The following is an 18,619-nucleotide window of genomic DNA, read 5'->3' as shown; positions in this document are numbered from 1 at the left end:
TCCAATTTTAATTTTTAGTTTAAAATCTTATTGCTATTAAATCTATGGGCGCATGTAGGGACATCTTCTTTGTAAACAAGAGGAGAGCACCTTTGATAGCATAAATATTAGTTTTATGCATCCGAGAAGATGCTTTATTACCTAGAAGATACACTTTCTTAGAGAAAGCTATTGCTGTGTCTCATGGAATAAATCATGCCACATTATATTTCATAAGGCGTTTCACTTTTAGTTCCTTTTTTTCTTTAGGGAACAACAAGGACATTTAAACTATATAGCTAATAATATTTCTTTATTGGGGTACATTATTAAGGAATAAGTTTCATCATTTCTTCATCATGAATATCATTATAGAATATATGCTATGGGCTTAATTTCATAAAGAGGATCTTTCTATTGAGTCATGTATAAGATATTATACGAGGATAAATATTTCCTTGAATCCTATGGTCTACTTAAATCACGACATAAGAATTAGTGATTAAGAGTCTAAAGGGCACAATTTATCGAAAAGTGTTCACAAAAATCATAATTATGATAGGCAACACTTGCACTAATAACTACATGAATGTTAGTGGTTCTTATGCATAAGCTTTGCAATGTAATATAAAAATGGGGTGTACAATTACAGATTTCTTAGAGAATAGATGGTAAACTAGGCGTAACTTGTTAAAAGGTGTCATTATGGGGTTCCTATAATATTGAGAGGGTGTCCGTATAGGGTAGCAATTCATAAATTTCTCCTTGTGACTCTTTATAAACATGGTGAACGACATCAAGTCAATACCTTGGTTTGGCCGTTAGCCCTCTTGAGCGGTTATTTGCATTAAAATTTGCATTAAAATTTGCATTGGGATGAGTCACCCCCTCCCCCCCCCTTGTGTGTGTGCGTGTGATGAGCATGTGGGAAAAAATGCAAGAAAGGATTGAGGGAACAACTTTAAAAGGCAAGAGGTAGTTTGATGAGAGCCTCACGGTGTTTACACACTTGCCAGCCCGTGAGCACGCCCAAGGCTCATGGACGAGCAAGATTGCCTATCCATAGCTCGCCCATTGTTCAAATGCATTCTTGGGCGCCCATAGTGTGTAAACACCCTTAGTGACTATGGTTGTGTGTGGTAGACTAGTGTAGTTAGTGAAAGGGCGGTGTAGGTTGAATTTGAATTTGAGTTTGAGGAGGCAAGAGTTTAAAGCGCTTGATTATGCCACTAATTACATCCATTCCGGCAATGGCTGTGAGCCGTGGAGATGGAGGGGCGCTCTTTCTCACAGTAGCAGCAGCGCGCCAACTAATTCCTTTTGAAAGTATTTAGGAATCATCGGTGATGCTCCTCTACAGACCTTGACCAACCTCAACGCAAAAGTAGCTCCTACATGAAATTACGAAGTAGAGCTCGGCGGTGACTGATCGGATCGGTTTGCCGTGGCGCGACTCAATTGCGAAAAGTACCTGCGAACAGTTGGGTCGTGGAGTTTGAGGGGATCGGTGGGGAAGAGGAGCAGAAAGCAGCAAGGGTAAACCATAACGCTGTGACTCGTGCACGGTGCAAGTAGCCTAAACCGCGGCCGCTTGCACAGAATTCACTATTCAGCTGGATTGCCGGCCATGACTGAGACTGGAAGAGAGACGCGTTGCGGAGTCGATTATTGTGATCACCGGAGCGGAGGTGTTGAGAGACGTGGACGTATTGCCGATCCTGTTAGCTCCTCATCACCATCCATCATCCACGGGCCTTCCGCTGTCCCCTCGGCTTTCCCGACGATGGATGACTTTTCCAGAGCTACTTGATCCACTCATCCACGCGGATTTTGGGTCTAGCAATCGTTGAGAGTGACAGTGTGATCGAAGACGTCGATTGATTGCAAAAAATTTTCGAATTTGTGATGATGATTGGAACAAGAGATGAAATTCAGTCGAAGAGCGCGAATGGCAAAACGCCTGCAAAAATCTACATCGCGGATTCACGGGCACGAATCAACAGCAGAATCATGCGACCATCTCAAAGAGTTTTCTTATGATCGACATCGAATGACGGCGAACCAACCTCAACAACTGCATCAGAAAGTAGTAGCCAATGGCCATGCTGGTTCGTCACCCGATTGCTCTCTCGCTTTCAGGACTCTTTCTCTCCTCCCCCTCTTTCTGCATGTGCAAGCAAAGCATGCACGCAAGCTAAAGTCGATTTTTGCTTTTCCTTTTAGCCTCTCATTTCTCCTCTAACCCATTTGCATCCGTCTTGTCTACTCCATCTGGATCCCTCACTATGTCACTTTGAGTCTCTCCCCTTCTTTGTGACACTCCCTCGACCTCCTTCCCCCTCGTTCGGTCTTTTCTAAGTCTGCCAGTGAAAGTTCCGTCATTGTGCTGCGTTGCCCAGGTGCTGCGTTGCCCAGGTCGAATTTGATATAGCACGGTGTCTTGCTTGTTGCTTGCGTCTTGAATTTTCTCGGTCATTCCAATCATCAATTTCTAGGAGGTCGTCCTCAGCCATGCTTTTCCTTCACAAGGGGGAGAGCCTTTTGCGTTGCACAAATAGCCTTTTACTGGCTCCGTCGCTAGCTTCAAACAGCCGAATAATGCAGCCTAGCTTCGTTTTCGGCCGCTCTTGAAGACCAATAATCACTGTTTCAGGTCTTCGCCATGCCATTTCCATCGCGCAAGTACACTTTACTTGGCCTTGCTGATGCACGTATCAGCTGTAGAGGCCGTCTCACGAATTCAAAGAGGCCAAACCAAACTTTAACATGTTCTTGTGGAGAGCTGTTTATTTGGAAATTGTCCTCTCCTCCAATCTCCAGATGTTACGAGTGGGCCTTGAGATGGTTGTCTACGCTGTGCCCAAGGGCACTAAAGTTGCTTCGTGTGTATAACGTCTCTCTGAAAATAAGATAGGCTGAAGAAACTCTCTTTCTCAGAAAACAGTGGAGCAGAGAAATATTCACATAGTTGTTCAATACTCAGGCCCGAGCACTAAGCATTTCACCAATGCTTTATACTATTGAGAGTCGAGTTCTTGATGATTTTATTTTTTGGGTTGGACGACCTATTTCTGCTCGATTGTTAAGATGTCACGAAGCATTCTCATTATTGGCTTGATGTTTCTTTCCTGCAGAAAATTGTCTCAAGGAGGAAGAGCTTTCAAAAGAGGAGCTACCAGTTGTTTGGCATTATACTTTTTAATTATTGGCCATCTTTGTGTGACGGCACAAGTTCCTAGAACCTTGTTGAAGCTTGGTTACTTTCCACTATGTTGCTCTGCTGTCACAATGCCAGAGGTTCAATCTCCGCAACTAACAAATATGAAGGGTGCCAATCTCTCATGGATGGCAAGAAGGATGGAGAGAAGTTCTCTTTATAAAGAGCGGCAGTTCTCTTTAAAGTTCATAGATTTCTCAATCAAACCAAAAAGCTGGAGTAATGTGGAACAAAAGTTGCAGGCAATGTGAAGTAATTGTCTATAGCGGTGCCAGGAAAGCAGTGGAGTTGGGATGGATTAATTCTGGAGGGGTCAAGGACCCTCTCAAATCAAGGACTGGGTTGTTCTGAATACAAACAATCAAATGGTGCTGAGTGACTTCCAGAACTTAGCCCTCAGTTGGGAAGGTTGTCAGTCACCATCAGTGAGAGAATCATCCTCTTCTTTTTCAACCCATGAAACCTCTTCATTTTCTGGGAAAAGTGAGAGCTCCTTTGCAGAGAGGGACGCATTACAAACCAATGCAATTCTGTCAACTGAATTTTCTCTGTTACAATCCAACGTCCTGCAGTCTGATGCTTTTACGGAGGCTCCCAATGCTGACAGGAAATCACAGCAGAACTCAGTTCCTGCTGGCCAATACATCTGCAAGAAAAAGTCCACAGGGGGCTTGTTCAAACGCGAGTTTCATGGACGAAAGATAATCAAAAATCAAAGTTTTTGGAAGAGGGCACGTGGAATGCACCAGGACAGACAACATAGTGATTTTCACTATTCCGGGCCTCTTGAACCAGATGGTCATGAGTCTGATGCTGTTCCAAATCCTGAGAAGAGAATTTCAATCCCTGCGGTGGGCAATGCATATGAATGTTGCAGTAGTGATTCGAGTTCTTCGACACTTTCTTGGGCAAGTGCTTCGACGCAAAAGTTCTCCTCAGGAATCGGGCAAGAAACTTTTGATGGACCTCATCAAAGTGAGGACCTCGAGAATAAAATTGTACAAACAAGTTTGACAAACTCTTCAAGACCTAGGTTCCTTGAGGGTGGTGTAAAGCCTCAACAACTTCAGAATAGGACTAACCAAACTGAGGGTGGCGGCACACTCTCAGCTTCTCAGCCATGTAAGATGAGAGAAGTTGAAGCAAACGCTGGCGACACACCCAAGGCAAGCTATAAAGACCCTGGGCTGCATAGAGCAATTCGCTATGCTGGCCACAACTCGTCAAGATCTTCTGAAGCTGTCACATCTTGTTCAAAATGCATAAGCAGCTGTGCAGAAGTTGCCTGTCAACCGGAGCCTACAACAAATCCATTCGACCCAGTTATGTTATCACCACAGGGTACACTGAGACCAGGAGAACAGATGACGGGTTCACGAAAACCCTTGTTGCAAACCTCTGAGACTGCTGGAAGTTCCCCTCTCAGAGAGGCTATAAAATCCATATCTCCAATATGCATGAAATATGGGCACTCTGCTATGGTGAACTACAGATTCCCATCCACACCCCTACATGGTTATTTCAGATTTGTGGAACAAGGGAGTTCACCGTGCTACACATTTTTTGTGAAGGACTCAGAGGAAGTTTTTTTTGCTAGAGCATGTAAACAAGACAAGCGATCTGACAAAGCGAATTGTGACTGGATCTACACATTCCATTCCCGAAAGGATGAGGGGAGGTTAAAAGGTACATGGAAAGGGTGGGGGAAAAATGAAAAGCTGGCTTCTGATCTTGTCGGAAATATGAGTGTCTGTAACATTCAAGGCTCTCATAGCACTTGTAGTAGTAATCAACAAGCAGTAGTAGAAACGCATTTTCTTCTCTTCAAGGATCGGAATCAGCATTCCCGAAGGAGTTGTAGTGGTGACATATCCCATCAGTCTGCTTCAAAGTCTCTGAAGTCCATGGCTAAAGTTACCATGCCATCTCTCCCAAGCACATCGAGCTTGCCTGGCTCCCGGCTTTATGAGAGGGCCAAGCTTAACAGCTTGATGTATGTTGCTGGTCTGAGCCAGGGAAAGATTAAGTCTACCTTGCCTGGATTGGTTCCCAATCAAGAGAAGCCGAAGCACAGACCACATGGTGAGACCTGGGTCTCACATGTGGAGCTTGCTGCCATAGTGATAGCTGCATCAATTAAAGAGGAAGAGTTGGAACGGCAGGAAGGTGGACATCCTTCCAAACAAGAAACAACCGGCTGGGGTGTGGAGGTACTTCAAAAAGACTATGGTGGAGGGTGGGGATTCACGTTTCTGGAAAAAAACTCCATTAACTATCCAGAACTGTGTAAAAGTGAGGAAATGAATAGTCGTAGTGAAATGCTCCGGAATAATGGAAACTCTCGAGAAGGCCAAAAACCCTCCGTGTTCCCATCTGATCAGCAATTGTGGGCTACATCAAGCGCGAATGAGCCCTGTTTCACGCGAAGCAAGAATTCTGTGAGTAGTCACAACGCAAAAAGGCATGCAAAAGTAAACGTGGACGTGACGGTGATATTGCCAGCTGGGGATCATGGCTTCCCACGAGATGCTTCGCATGGGCCAACTCCCTTGGTTCAGCGCTGGCGATCTGGGGGTACCTGTGACTGTGGCAACTGGGATGTAGGGTGTGGATTGTCTGTCCTCACAACAGAGACACTGGAGGTGAATGCCAAAGGGGAAAACGTAGCTCTAACTAGCCATGACCGCATTAATTGGATTTCTCCGGGAAATGCTTTGAAGATTTTTACTCAGGTGAGGTTGTGTAATACCTTTCATCTAGTTAAACAATAAAATCACATTCAGCAGTGAAATCAAAATTCCATTAATTAGTGGGAAGGGGAGGGACAAAAAGATCTGCAGGTTGTAAGAGGGGGAGATTTATAGTTTCTTGTCTGATTCTGACTTGTACTAGGGACTTGGTTGTTGAACAGGGCTCCAGGCGAAAGAAGACTCTTGGCTTGGAAAGAATCGAAGCTGGGCTTTTCTTAGTGAGCTTTCAAACAATTTTCTCGCCCTTGCAGGCGTTTGCCACAGCCGTGGCAATCTTGCACCAACAGGTAACATAGAGATGAAACGAAAAGCACATACCAACTTCGCCAACGCTCATGGATGGATGTAAAGACGAGGCATGAGACTATGTGGGCGTCTGGATTCGGAAGGGTAATGGTAGTATGCTGCATTTGGGTACCGCAATTGTTGTACCAAATGCAATGAACAGATTCATGTGTACGCTATTATACTAAATTCTAATATATGTCTCTCAGACTCTCTTTGTCACGAGAAGGGTTGTTGCAGCAATGTAAACATATTGTAAAATCAGCCTTGTATCTCCTTCAATCCAGTTGTGATTGGCTGAGTCTCGGATCATTTTGTGTACAAGAAACGTTTTTCTTTGTAGATTAAAAAACCAAGTTGAACATTTTATTCACATTTTGCAATTTTTAAGCAAAAAATGACTTTAAATTTGTTGGTTGCTATTTTCAAATTTGAAGGTTAATTTTTAAAATTTGCCATTCATGTTCAACTATTTACAGAGCTCGAGATTATATATGAATAAACAACTAAATAAATGAGTACAAGTACTCGTGAACATTGCCTTAGATTCTATAAAATGCAAATCATCGTGAAGATGAATGGATGATTGCTTTGTAGCACTTGCGATGAAAGCTTGTGTGTACAACCATTGGAAAGTTTGAGAGTGCTATAATGCAACTGCTTGCAAATGCAAAGTGGTGTGCAAACTTTGTGGGTGTGTGTGCATACATGTGTGACTATCTTCATTACTTTGAATTTTTAAGTTGTTATGGAGCATTGAAGTATATAGTGTTGAGGAATATGGTGTCATAATTAGAGGCTATGGTATGGTATAGGAATGTATTAAAGTAGCCATCCTAGGATGTGGACTACATGATGTGAGGATGTGGATCAAGGACATCCACAAGGAGAGATGTGGATCAAAGGATCCCACAAGTGTTGACTATTTAAAAGGCTCTCTTTATATAAGAAGCCTATTATGTATTGTTGATGATATATATATATATATATATTGCAATAGACTGAGTGTTTGCTACCTTATGTCTCTCTCGTGGTGCTTCAATTCTCCTTGATCTCTTGCTTTCACATGGTATCAAAGCTTACGTTTGGCTCTCCTAGGTTAGTTTTAGCTTTAGGGTGTGAGCATATCTTTAGTATTCATTGCTGAGAAAGAGAGAGTCTATCTTGTGAGAAATAGAGATAGGGAAACTCCAAAGAGAGTCTATTTGTCTTCTTCCCTTGAAGAAATAGAGTGAGAGACATAGGTCTGTATAATGCCAAGGCCTCCTTTGGCAGAGGCGATAACCAAGATGATGCGTATCACCCACCAACTTATGCGAGCTTCATCAGTGGCAAGAAAAATGTTGCCAGATGCTCCAGACCGCCACGGATCTTCAAGCTCTCCATCAGACCTCCATTGGAACTTGGAACCTTTGCTAGAGCCTCCCACATTGCAAGTTACTAGCTCTTGCTTGGATATGCTGATTAAGTTTTCGGTGGCTATGGCGTTGATTCCTTCCATTGCGCCAATCGCAGAGAAGGCCCAGCAACTCCCACACATGCCCTGATCCTTAGCGGACGCTACGGCTCCTTTTGCCCTCCAATCCACAGCCTTAGGAATGTCGAAAGACTTAGATGGCTTTGTCTCTGAAGTTTGCTTCTTCAACCCTCGAAGTTTCAAGCGTTGCCTCGTCGTTTGGACTTAAGACCCAAGCACCGGCTAGTTTGGAACTCTTCGTTGGTGAGGTCGGTGAAGCGATTGAGGCCCAAACGGAAGGATTTGTTGGAGTCACAATTGTGTCGATTGATGTACATTCAGAATGATGGCATTGCATCCGAAGACAATTACCCTTATGTAAGCTAGACAGGAGAGGCGAGTGCATGCCGCATTAAGGTGTAGCCCACAAGCGAAAGCGACTAACAAAGAGCAACGAGCACGTGCAGTCACCATCGCCCTTTGCATTATGATACTATCCCAGTGCCATCGCAGACCTCTAGAAGCTTAAGTTTTAATAACCTTAGGCCACATGGAAAGGCCACGTGGCAGACAGGATAGTTATCTTTAATTGTGGTTAGTTTAGATCTTATCACTTGGTTAGAAGAATGACATGTGGCATAGTGCCACCTTAGTACAATGTCTCCTAAGCACAACCACCCTTGCTAAGCACAGTTTTGCATGCAGCATGTGAATCCATGTGCCACATCATCAAGGGCCATTTCTTCATAAAAACTTTGACAATCCATAACTTTCAATCCAAAAAGAATTTGCACTCGCTCCAAAAAGGAAAAGTGATCGCCTTTTTGAGCTCTACATGCTTATCAAGTCAGTTTTGTTGAATGCAATTAGACACTGGCAGATTTGACAATATCTTCAACTGGTAAGACCTTTGCAATGGCAATTTGCACCCAAACTATTGAGAAGTTCACTAGGGAAGGATTTCACACCTATCTCTTGATGCATCAAAAGCTTCGGAAGACTATAAAAGAAGACATACCCACTACACAAAATGAATCTTGGGAGAAAAAAGACGAAGCAACACTTTCACTCATTGATTTGCACTTGGGTCTAAACATAATTCATCATATAGACTCTAAGGATCATGCCAAAGATACATGGGATGAGTTGAACAAAGTGTTTGGTGCAAAAGCCAAAAACCAAGAAATTCATCTTAAGATTGAATTCTATGGTTTGCATATGAGCTTCAATGAATCCATGGCACAATTTGTCAACAAGATCAAAAGCATTATGACCCAACTAGAAGGCATAAATGCAAAAGTAGGAGAAAAGGATGCACTTGCAACCCTCCTTAAAAGCATGCTTAAAGAGTACAGCGCACTGACAACTACTTTGAAGAATCTTTCAAATCCAAAGTTTGAGGAATATGTATCCTCTCTTCTTGACAAAGAAAGAGGGTTGAAGAAAGAGAGTTGAAGACATTGACATTGGCATCAATATCTACATTAACACGCAACACCAATAATGAAGGAACAAGCATTGTTCAGTAAAACATCAACGAAGTGTTACCCTTGTGGAAGGATGGGTCACTATCAAAGTGACTGTAGACTGAAGAACAAACCAAAGTGTCACAATTTCAAGAAGTTGGGACACAAGAAAGAAAATTGTAGATTGAAGAACCAGTAGGTCAACTACATGGAGTCATCAACAAGCCATGAGCAGAATGACAAAAACAACATGTATTGAGAAGCAAAAGCCTTTCCATCTTTAGCCTATGTTTCTTGTAAGTAAACTTGACTACCTGCAAGTAGCCATGTAAGCACTCGGGGGAGGTATTAACATGTAAAAACCACACTTGATCACCTTAAGTAGCAAGGTATGCACTAAGGGGAGGTGATGGATTTATAACTCACATCTAACCACCTTGCAGTAGCCAAAGGATCATGGCACCAAGGGGAGGTGTTGAGGAATATGGTGCCATAATTAGAGGCTAAGGTATGGTATAGGAATGGAGTAGGAATGTATTAAAGTAGCCACCCTAGGATGTGGACTACATGATGTGAGGATGTGGATCGAGGACATCCACAAGGAGAGATGTGGATCAGAGGATCCCATAGGCGTTGACTATTTCAAAGGGCTCTCTCTATATAAGAAGCCTATTATGTATTGTTGATGATCTCTTGATGATATATATATATTGTAATAGATTGAGTGTTTGCTACCTTATGTCTTTCTCGTGGTGCTTCGATCCTCCTTGATCTCTCGCTTTCACATATCGATAGAGGAGGATAATGTTGATGAGTTGATTTTTTTCGGGGGGGGAGAGAGAGAGACAAAGAGTTGTTTAGGGGAAGTGGAAAGAGGGAGAGAGAGGGGGGAGGAAAGAGAGATACTAGAATAGAAAGTAGTTAACCAGTGTCCAAAAACTATTGGGAGGACACTTTTGCGGAACTCTTAGGAGAGCACTGCCCTTGCAAGGAAATGCTAATAAATCAATCAATATATTTGTTTTTGTGGAGCACATAATTTCAAACTTGGAACCAAACCTTGTTTTTAGCAATTCTCTAGATAGTTTTAAGAAATTTTGAGACAAACCAGTGATTTTGAGACTATCTAGTCATGGTCAAATTGATAGTTCCAATGGGTTTGCATAACATACTTACAATCTTGTTTTTTGATGTGCTTTCAATCTTGTTAAGAAAGCCTTGGTAGACTCTACCATCAACTTGTCTTTGTTGTTTCAAATTGGTGATCGAGCATCGCTAAAAAGTCTCCTCATTTTCTAGGATGTTTCTTAAATGCACAAGATGAATGCACCGAATCAAGCTTTTCAAGCGTGCTTTCTTTCCCCTTCTTTTATGGGATGATTTAGTTTGCTTCCCATGGAGACAATGCTCACAAAATACAAAGTCAAAAAACTCAAATGTGGTATATAACCCAAATGGAATAAGAGTTTCATTCCATTTTGGCTCGTGTGGCCCAACTGGCAATGCCACAAAGAAGTACTTGGCTACTCCGTTATTGCAACAACATGATCATACACCCCTAGTACATGTAAAGGATACAATGTCCCACACTTGGCACCTCTTGCCAAAACCATAGAGTCCTTTTGAATTTTCCAACTCTGAAAGCCAAAGGTGGTTTGAAAATCAGCATCATCTAGCTGACCCACTGAAATGAGATTCTTGCTTAGCTTAGGCACATGTCTCACATTTTTCAAAACAAAAGTAGACCCATTTGCAAAAGAAAACTTTATGTCACCCGCTCCCACTATGTGACATGCATAGTTATCTCCAAGATGCATACAACTTGTCTTTCCACTTTCATAAATGGAGAACCATTCCCTATGGGGAGTAACATGGAATGAAGCACCAGAATCCAAAATCCAATCCTGGGAATATGCATCATCTGAAGTGGTAAGCAACACTGCTGCAGCAGGTAGAATAGACATGAAGAGAATGCCATTGTCACTATTATTAGTGACTGCATGATCTCCTCAATCTTCACTTTTCCTTTGTCCTCCCTTGGACTCTCTTCCTTCTTATTTGCACCCCAATTTGCATTATTTTTCTTATCCTTTTGCTCTCTTTTCATGTTGTAGCAATCCTTTTTCATGTAGCCCTTCTTGCCATAATGGTAACACTCAATGTTCTGTGCCCTAGATTCCCTCTCTCTTGGGACTTCCCCATGAATTGTGATCTGCCCCTTTGCACATTTAAGGCTACATCTTGCTTGTTGCCTTCCATAGACTTCCGTCTAATCACCTCAATCAACAAGCTACCCACAACATCATCAAACTTCAGTACTACACCAGGTACAGAGTTACTGACAACTGTACAAAAGGTATCCCAGGATGGCAATGAACACAAGAGGAATATTTCCATAGTCTCCGCATCAAAATTCAACTTCTAAGCCTAAAGCTGGCTAAAAATAATATTGAATTCATTCAAGTGAGAAGCAATGGAGACCCCTTTCTTCATCTGCAGCTCAAACAACCTTAGCTAAATATTTAGAAGCTCTCCTATTATGCACATGCTTGCATAGTTAATGAATTTAAGGTTCAAGAGTTTCTTACATTGAAGAAGATATTTTTGTAATCTTGACCTCTATCCTCCAAACTTTGGAGGACATCATTGGTAAAATTGTCATAGACATATATATATTCTTTAAGGATACAATCATGGATTGTCACATGCTACTGTACACATGAAACATTAGTTGTCAGACACGTGAGATTAATATGTAAGAAAATAAAGTAGAGAATGATAGATATGTAAGAAAAGATCATAAAGAAAGATACATATGTAGAAAAACATTTTGTGATTCATTAGCATAACTTATGGACTAGCATGCTCAAAATTGCTCAATAGATGGCTTGATGAGAATCCTAGCTATCAATCCTTGGAGACCAAGGCTTTGTTGGCCGGGTGAAAGAATCGAAAAGCATGCAACCACATAGAGCAAGTGGCTAGAGTTGGAAGATGAACCTCACCATTTTCATTTTGGATTGGCTACGTTTTTCATGGCTTACTATAATGAAGGCACATCTTGTGCTAGTCCTAATAATTCTATGCAAGCATAAGGTAAAGAACATGGACATGTATCTTGCACCATTGGTGGATGATCTTCAAGCTTTATGGCATGCAACTCAGGTGTACCATATCTCATGACCCATCAATGAAAGATACCTAATTTTTGCACCATTGGTGGATGAGCTTCAAGCTTTATGGCATGCAACAGAGTGGGATTTTGTTTATGGACCATGCATGACTGCAATGCAAGGATATTATGCTTGACCATTTTGTGGAGATAGTTTGGTGGAGAGTTGCCCATCCATATTTCTTGGAAAAAGGAGAGGCGATCTGGCGTCTCTTTTATTTTTCATTGCAGGCTTGATTATGTAGGTCATGTGGTCTTCCACTCGATGAGGTCATCTTACTCATGTGCATCTTTTGGTAGACTCATACATGTAGAGAAACTGCTCATATGTTTATAGGGTTCTTAGTATTACTCTTACAAAGAAACACATACTCCCAAGTAATGAAGAATACTATGAGATCCATCAATAAAGAAACAAGGTGGAGGGTCCAGTAAGGCCCTGCTTTGAGAAGGGAGTAGTATTCGAGAGTGCTCCTTTCTATTCTTGTACGTTTATGTTGTTTTCACCAACCTCGTGCATTTTTCTATTCACTTGGGAATCGCTGTACCTGTTCGGGCTAAAAGATCCTTCACAGGGATGAGCGGGAGCTGCTTCGATTGGAGATCAGGGGGATGAGCTGAGCGAAACAAATTGGAGCGTCCATACTGCAGTTTTTGTCACTTCAGTTTACTGCTATCTTGCACCACTCACAAGTACAAACCAAATTATACTCTTCTTTCAAATTTGTCCGCGTTTCTGTATAGAACCAGTTAATTGCGAAGTAGCTGATACAGATATAAGGTCCTGCAGCAATATCGTAAGTTTGTCGACATGATTGAATCTTTGGCATAGAACTCAATAACGCGCAATAACTGTCAGGCCAGAATACGTGAGGAAAAATTGAAATTCAGGGTGCAGCTGGCCGAGCGTACATGCAGGCATTAGACAAGCAGTCGTGTTTGATGAATAAAAGTTTTTCGATATATAGCGTATGGCCGCATCTTTCTTTCACCGGTCTAGGATACAGGGGTAATTAATCTAAGTGCATTCTGTTGGTCTTTTACCAAAAAGGAGGCTATGAATTATAAGGACCAAGAGGGTAAGCTTTGGTTCTGACATTAGACATTAAGGGTGTAAAAGACAAGGAAGGAAAGAGCTTTGTAAATGAAGGGAGTGTGGGAAGAGGAGATGGAAGCGAGAGCACAAGAGGGCCTACAGAAGAGGGCGACTTGGCAGGACGGGTAACACGGGCTGAGGGGAGTGCAATGGAAGCAGAATGCAGAGTGAGTATTGGGTTGGCATCGATTGTACTTTTAAGCAAAGTAAAAATTTCGTGTCTTTGTACTCGCGTTCGAGCCAACCCTTCCAAGAAAAAGTTTCGGGGCTTTGGGATGATGGTTTTCAATGTGTTCCGAACGCTAAAAGCCTGGCGGATTAGGTCCTCCTAGTTCTTCAATGTATTTAACTGTTGCCGAGGAAGCAGGCTCTTACTGAGAAGATGGTTAGGCTCTTCCGGGAAAAGAGTGGGCATAGGAGGCAAACAACAAGCTGCTGTATGGTGCGATAGCACTGCTCTGAAAACTGCTTTATTTGTAGCCGTGATCAAATCGTTGCTGTGAGGGTGAGGATGAGAATTGAAGTAAAATTGAGCGGCGTTCAACGACCTCGTACATTGCACATTGTCGAGGCCAAGAAGTACATTGCTTTTACCGATAGTTGCTCAACCACAGAAGGCGTACTATTGCCTCATATTTTCTCTTGCCATGACGTTGAAACAATATGAAATATGCATTGCAAGCAATCGGAAATACCGTTATGCAAACCTGTAGATACCTGATTTACACTGTATGGGTTCGTCTGATGTTTCAAAACATTTTTCCATCGTTCCACAAGGGACTTTGGACCTATCTCTATATAGGAAATTGCTAGGTAATTAGAAAATTCAAGCATATTTCCTAGATAGGAAGAGCGATTTTCTCCCCTTTATGTAGGAAATTCTTTTTCCTATATAGACAAGGTAGTGCTATCTAGGAAACTTGACTTTAATGTGGAGAACCAAGTGGATTCTATGTTATCTATATAGGAAATGAGGTCTTTTGTATTTCCTATTACCATGCAATGCTATGTAGGAAATGTGACTTTCTATATGGTGAATGAAGTGGATTTTATGTTTCCTATATAAGAAGTGGGGTCTTTTCTAAGAAATGCGACTTTTTATATGGATAATCAAGTGGATTCTAAGTTTCCATATAGTTATTTAGCAAAAATATATATTATCTATGTGGTGATTTCAATTACCTACATAGAAATGAGTTGTTTATGCAACCAAGAACATTGTATTATCCATGTGAATTTTTATATTAAAAATGAGCATATATATAAGAATCTTGTATAATTTAATTTTAATATGATACACTGTAGGCTAATTATAATTTTTAAAAATTTTAAAACTCTCATATTTCTTTTATATATCCAAAAATTTATAAGTGCAACATATAATAATATATCTATTTGTAAGTGCAACATACAAATAATGTCAATGTGAATTGTCAAATGTGTAAATAATAAAAATATGATATGTAATTTCAAATTGATGTTTCAAAGAAAGCTGTCAATTAAAAGTAAACGCACAATGTGCAGATGATATTCAGATGAAAGTCTCAATTGTCTAAGGTTTTCAAAGCAAAGTTTTGCCAATAATGGGTAAATAATTCCTTGAGCCATGAAATGAACAATGTGTGTGATGTAAAATGAAATGTTTTGGTGTAAAAATTAGTTATCTCATGTTAATCCAGATGATAAAATTACAACTCAAAATAAATTCTCTTGAGCATAAGATAAAAATTATTTTCCAACAGATATATCCAGTCGATTAAATTAATTTTAAATGAGATGTTGATATCCTCTAGTGCACAAAATTTCAATCAGGTATGCGAACTTTTATGTTGTTATGTCAAATCAATGCATCTTTACTCCATTGATTTCTTGATACCCTGAAATTCCATGTACATTTGTAAATAAATATGACAAAATAAACCTCTAGGTTGCTTGCTATATTGTCCATTGATATCCAAGAGGCATTCATCTAATTGAAATAAAGTTTGCTAATCTCCCATTGTTTTTCCTTACATTTTTGTATTTTGTTCATAGTACACATTATACATTAAGTTAATGTTATGTTGTGGTGTTAATCTATAGTCACTCTATGAACTTTTTGATACCCTTCATCCATGTACATTTGAAAATAAATCCAAAATAAAACTCTATGTTGCTTGCAATATTGTCAAAATCCAAAAGGAAGCCATCTAGCAATAACATAATTTTCTTAGGTCCATGGAAGCACGCTGATGAAATTGGCCTGAGTAGTGCATGCTCGCCACCATTCCTATGTGGTGCTAGGGAGAAGAGGCTCTCTAAAAAGATGGAGAAGCGACTTAGAAGCCATCAAGTGTGTGAAAACAATGAGTGTGGTGCATGGTGAGGATGGAAGTACCTCAAAATATGTGGAGAGAAGTGATGAGAGTAGTGCCTCGAAAGAGGTGGTCACTACAAGTGAGGCTTCCGGTGAGTAACGCAAAGAGGATGGAGAATCGATGTCTTACATGGAAGCACCAAAAAATCTCCAACCGGCTTCACTCCACTGGAGTTCGAAGAAGCCAAATAGATCTTGCAAGCAGAGATTTCTCAACATGCGAGGGAAGTTGCTACCAAAGGGTGGTACGAAGTGGGTTAGAAGCATGTTGCAAACTTTGAGCTCCAGGTTGAAGACATAGGCCGAGAGCTCAAGCGGTTGGCAAGAGGAAGTTCCTACTTCTTCTTTACAGGCAGGGTACCAACTTTGGAGGAGCTCGAATAGGTCCTAGCTAGTTTTTGAATGCGATATTCCAACCTTGGCCTATATGGCAGAATTCATCGGTAAATGGATTTTTTTGGTGCGCTTTATTTTGAAAGCTCTTCGCTACGATGATTTGAGTAGGTCCTTCACGTTTTCGAGTGCTTTAGTGCTTGTTATCCCTTGGAGTGTGACCTTCTTCACCATCGGATTTGTTATCCCTTGGAGTGCGACCTTCACCAATCCAGTTTACTTCTAATCAAGTGATCCCATCATCGTATCCAACAACGAGCAAATGTGATCCCGTCATCGTATCCAACCATGAGCAAATGCGATCATGGATTAATGGGGGGCCAACACACATTCAGTTTGCTTCTAATCAAGTGGTCATGTCATCGTATCCGACCATGAGCAAATGCGATCATGGATCAATGGGGGCCAACACACATTCAGGTGAACAATGGAGGGTGGTGGGTAAAAAAGGTAAGTCCAAGGTGGTCGACTCTAGTGAGAAGCCCATGCAAAGTGTTGACCCATTGCATGAAGCCCTCATAGTTCATGTTTAGGAGCTATTGGTGTTGGATTCAGTAGTTGTGGTCTCTCAACTTCCAGACACTCCATAGATCATCCTGCATGGTGGTCAAGATATTCCCAATGCCAATCATAAAAAATGCCTCAAAAGAAAAATCTCAACCAGGCCCATAGGAAGATCATCATGAAATAATAGGAATGAATGGTGTATGATCACCGGATAGTCGGGCGGGATTGGAACTTGACCACCAATGAGCTAGATTGGTCTCACCCAGCTCCATCAATCTCAAGTCCATAAAAGGATGCATGGTAGCATTTGGTGATGAGTAAAGCCTTAGTGTATTGTGTAGAGCTAGATCCTGTGAATTTGAAGGACTTCTCGTGGTCAAACCATAGAAAGGGTGAAGAGTATAGGGCTCCTAAGACTAGTTTGATTCTATGCTTTGGAAGAGGGGTGGTGGCTAAGAGGACCCATGCATGGTGAAATTGTTCTTGACATGGGTCTATCTAATCATGTGCCCGTGGTCTGGACATTTGGTACTCCGTTGGTGGCAAGGAAATCCTTGGATATCCCCTCCACCTTTAAGAAGCATCTTTTAAAATCCAAAAAATTATGCAAAGAGATTAGGGAGTTATGGGTTGAGCACGTAGCTGCCTTTTCTAAACTGTGTATGAAATGGGACCACGCCATCTGCAAAGTAGTTGTTGGAGCTAGGGAGATCGATTGCAGGCTGCAGGAGTGTCAGAAGACTGAGGGGGATCACCATATCAAATGATCCCACATTTTTGTGGGTTTGCACACAAGACACTAACAAGTACTTATCAAATGATGCCCACACAAACCTCTAACATGAATCCAACAAATGATCCAACTCTTTGGTTTGCACACAAACCACTATCATGAACCATGTCATGAATCATTGACGAATAATTAATAAAGAAGACTCAAATTGTTTAATAGGTTCAAGAGACACTATATGATTCTATATATGTATCATATATATCTTTTATGTATCTCATATATACATATATGGTTGTTTCTGTATATGATTCTACATTTGCTCTTCGTTGTAACTCTAAATTTGGGACATATATATATAGCTTATGCACACAACCAACAACCCACTCCATTATCTATCTCTTTTTCATCTATATATGCCTATGTCTATGTATGCCTATCTGTGCTTTATGATTTATGCTTTATGTAAATGCTTTTTCTTGTAACTCAAGAGCACACCGAAGGATGTATATCTTTTGCATCTCTCATCTATAAAGCTTAGATTATACTTTTTTGCATCTTTATGTTTCATATGAACTGGAAGTGGTCCTTGGTTAGCCACCTTATTGTTTTAGTAATTGTAGGCGCAATTTTGTGGATGATGATGCATGGCAAAGTATTGATAGCTTTGAAAACCATTTCATACCTTGGATTTCGAAGGACAAAAATGTGTCTAAAGGGAAAAATGCCACTTCATACCTCTCATTTCAAAAGACATAAGTGCCTATGGAGGAAAAAATTGGCTTGGCTAAAATATTTAGAGAGTCATAAAGAAACATAAGCAAGGCCATACCCACATCACAGTTTGGGGCATCGCACCTTTAAGGCCCATAGAGCTAATCTAGGGCTTATTAATTGAGAACTAGGCTCAAGGGATGATATTGGCAAGGGAGGGGAGCAGGGATCAAGGCTGGGAGATGAATTAAATAAGGAAAGGGAGGGGATGCGTGGAATGTATTTTGAGAAAAAAAACAACCCCAAGAGCTTCCTCTGCTCTCATCTACATCAACACCTCGAAGACATAAATAAATTAGCTCTAACATAAGATAAATATTTTTTACCAATAAATATATGAAGTTGATTAAACAAATGTTGTCCAACCTATGACTTCCTATGAGCAAAACACATACAACCAATGGCTCTCCTTTGAGCAAAACACATACAACCAATTGG

At 41.0% G+C, this 18,619-nt stretch overlaps 1 protein-coding gene across 2 annotated transcripts; it reads left to right on the top strand.

Annotated features, from left to right (window-relative positions):
• Window positions 1-2,069: 2,069 nt before the first annotated feature.
• LOC147891408 (uncharacterized) lies at window positions 2,070-6,535 on the top strand. 2 transcript variants are annotated; one of them, XM_087390060.1, is made up of 3 exons: window positions 2,070-2,087; window positions 3,114-5,928; window positions 6,108-6,535. In XM_087390060.1, exons 2-3 carry the CDS (start codon window positions 3,562-3,564, stop codon window positions 6,240-6,242), a joined length of 2,502 nt encoding a protein of 833 aa, XP_087246186.1. In that variant the 5' UTR covers window positions 2,070-2,087; window positions 3,114-3,561; the 3' UTR covers window positions 6,243-6,535. The 2 variants fall into 2 exon arrangements, with proteins under 2 accessions (XP_087246186.1, XP_087246185.1); XM_087390059.1 differs by lacking the exon at window positions 2,070-2,087 and adding an exon at window positions 2,296-2,632.
• The last annotated feature ends 12,084 nt before the right edge of the window (window positions 6,536-18,619 follow it).

The sequence above is a fragment of the Dipteris shenzhenensis genome, chromosome 18, assembly GCF_047967505.1.
Source record: "Dipteris shenzhenensis isolate YYH24624 ecotype China chromosome 18, Dip_SZ_1.0, whole genome shotgun sequence".
Classification (NCBI taxonomy): Eukaryota; Viridiplantae; Streptophyta; class Polypodiopsida; order Gleicheniales; family Dipteridaceae; genus Dipteris; species Dipteris shenzhenensis.
This window is presented reverse-complemented; position numbering and strand designations above follow the sequence as displayed.

What these genes read in the sequence shown, in the direction of transcription:
- LOC147891408 (XM_087390060.1), top strand. Translation starts at nt 3,562, where the DNA reads ATGGTGCTGAGTGACTTCCAGAACTTAGCCCTCAGTTGGGAAGGTTGT. An exon ending in CTTTGAAGATTTTTACTCAG is followed by an intron (nt 5,929 to 6,107) that starts GTGAGGTTGTGT and finishes GTTGTTGAACAG; the next exon opens with GGCTCCAGGCGAAAGAAGAC.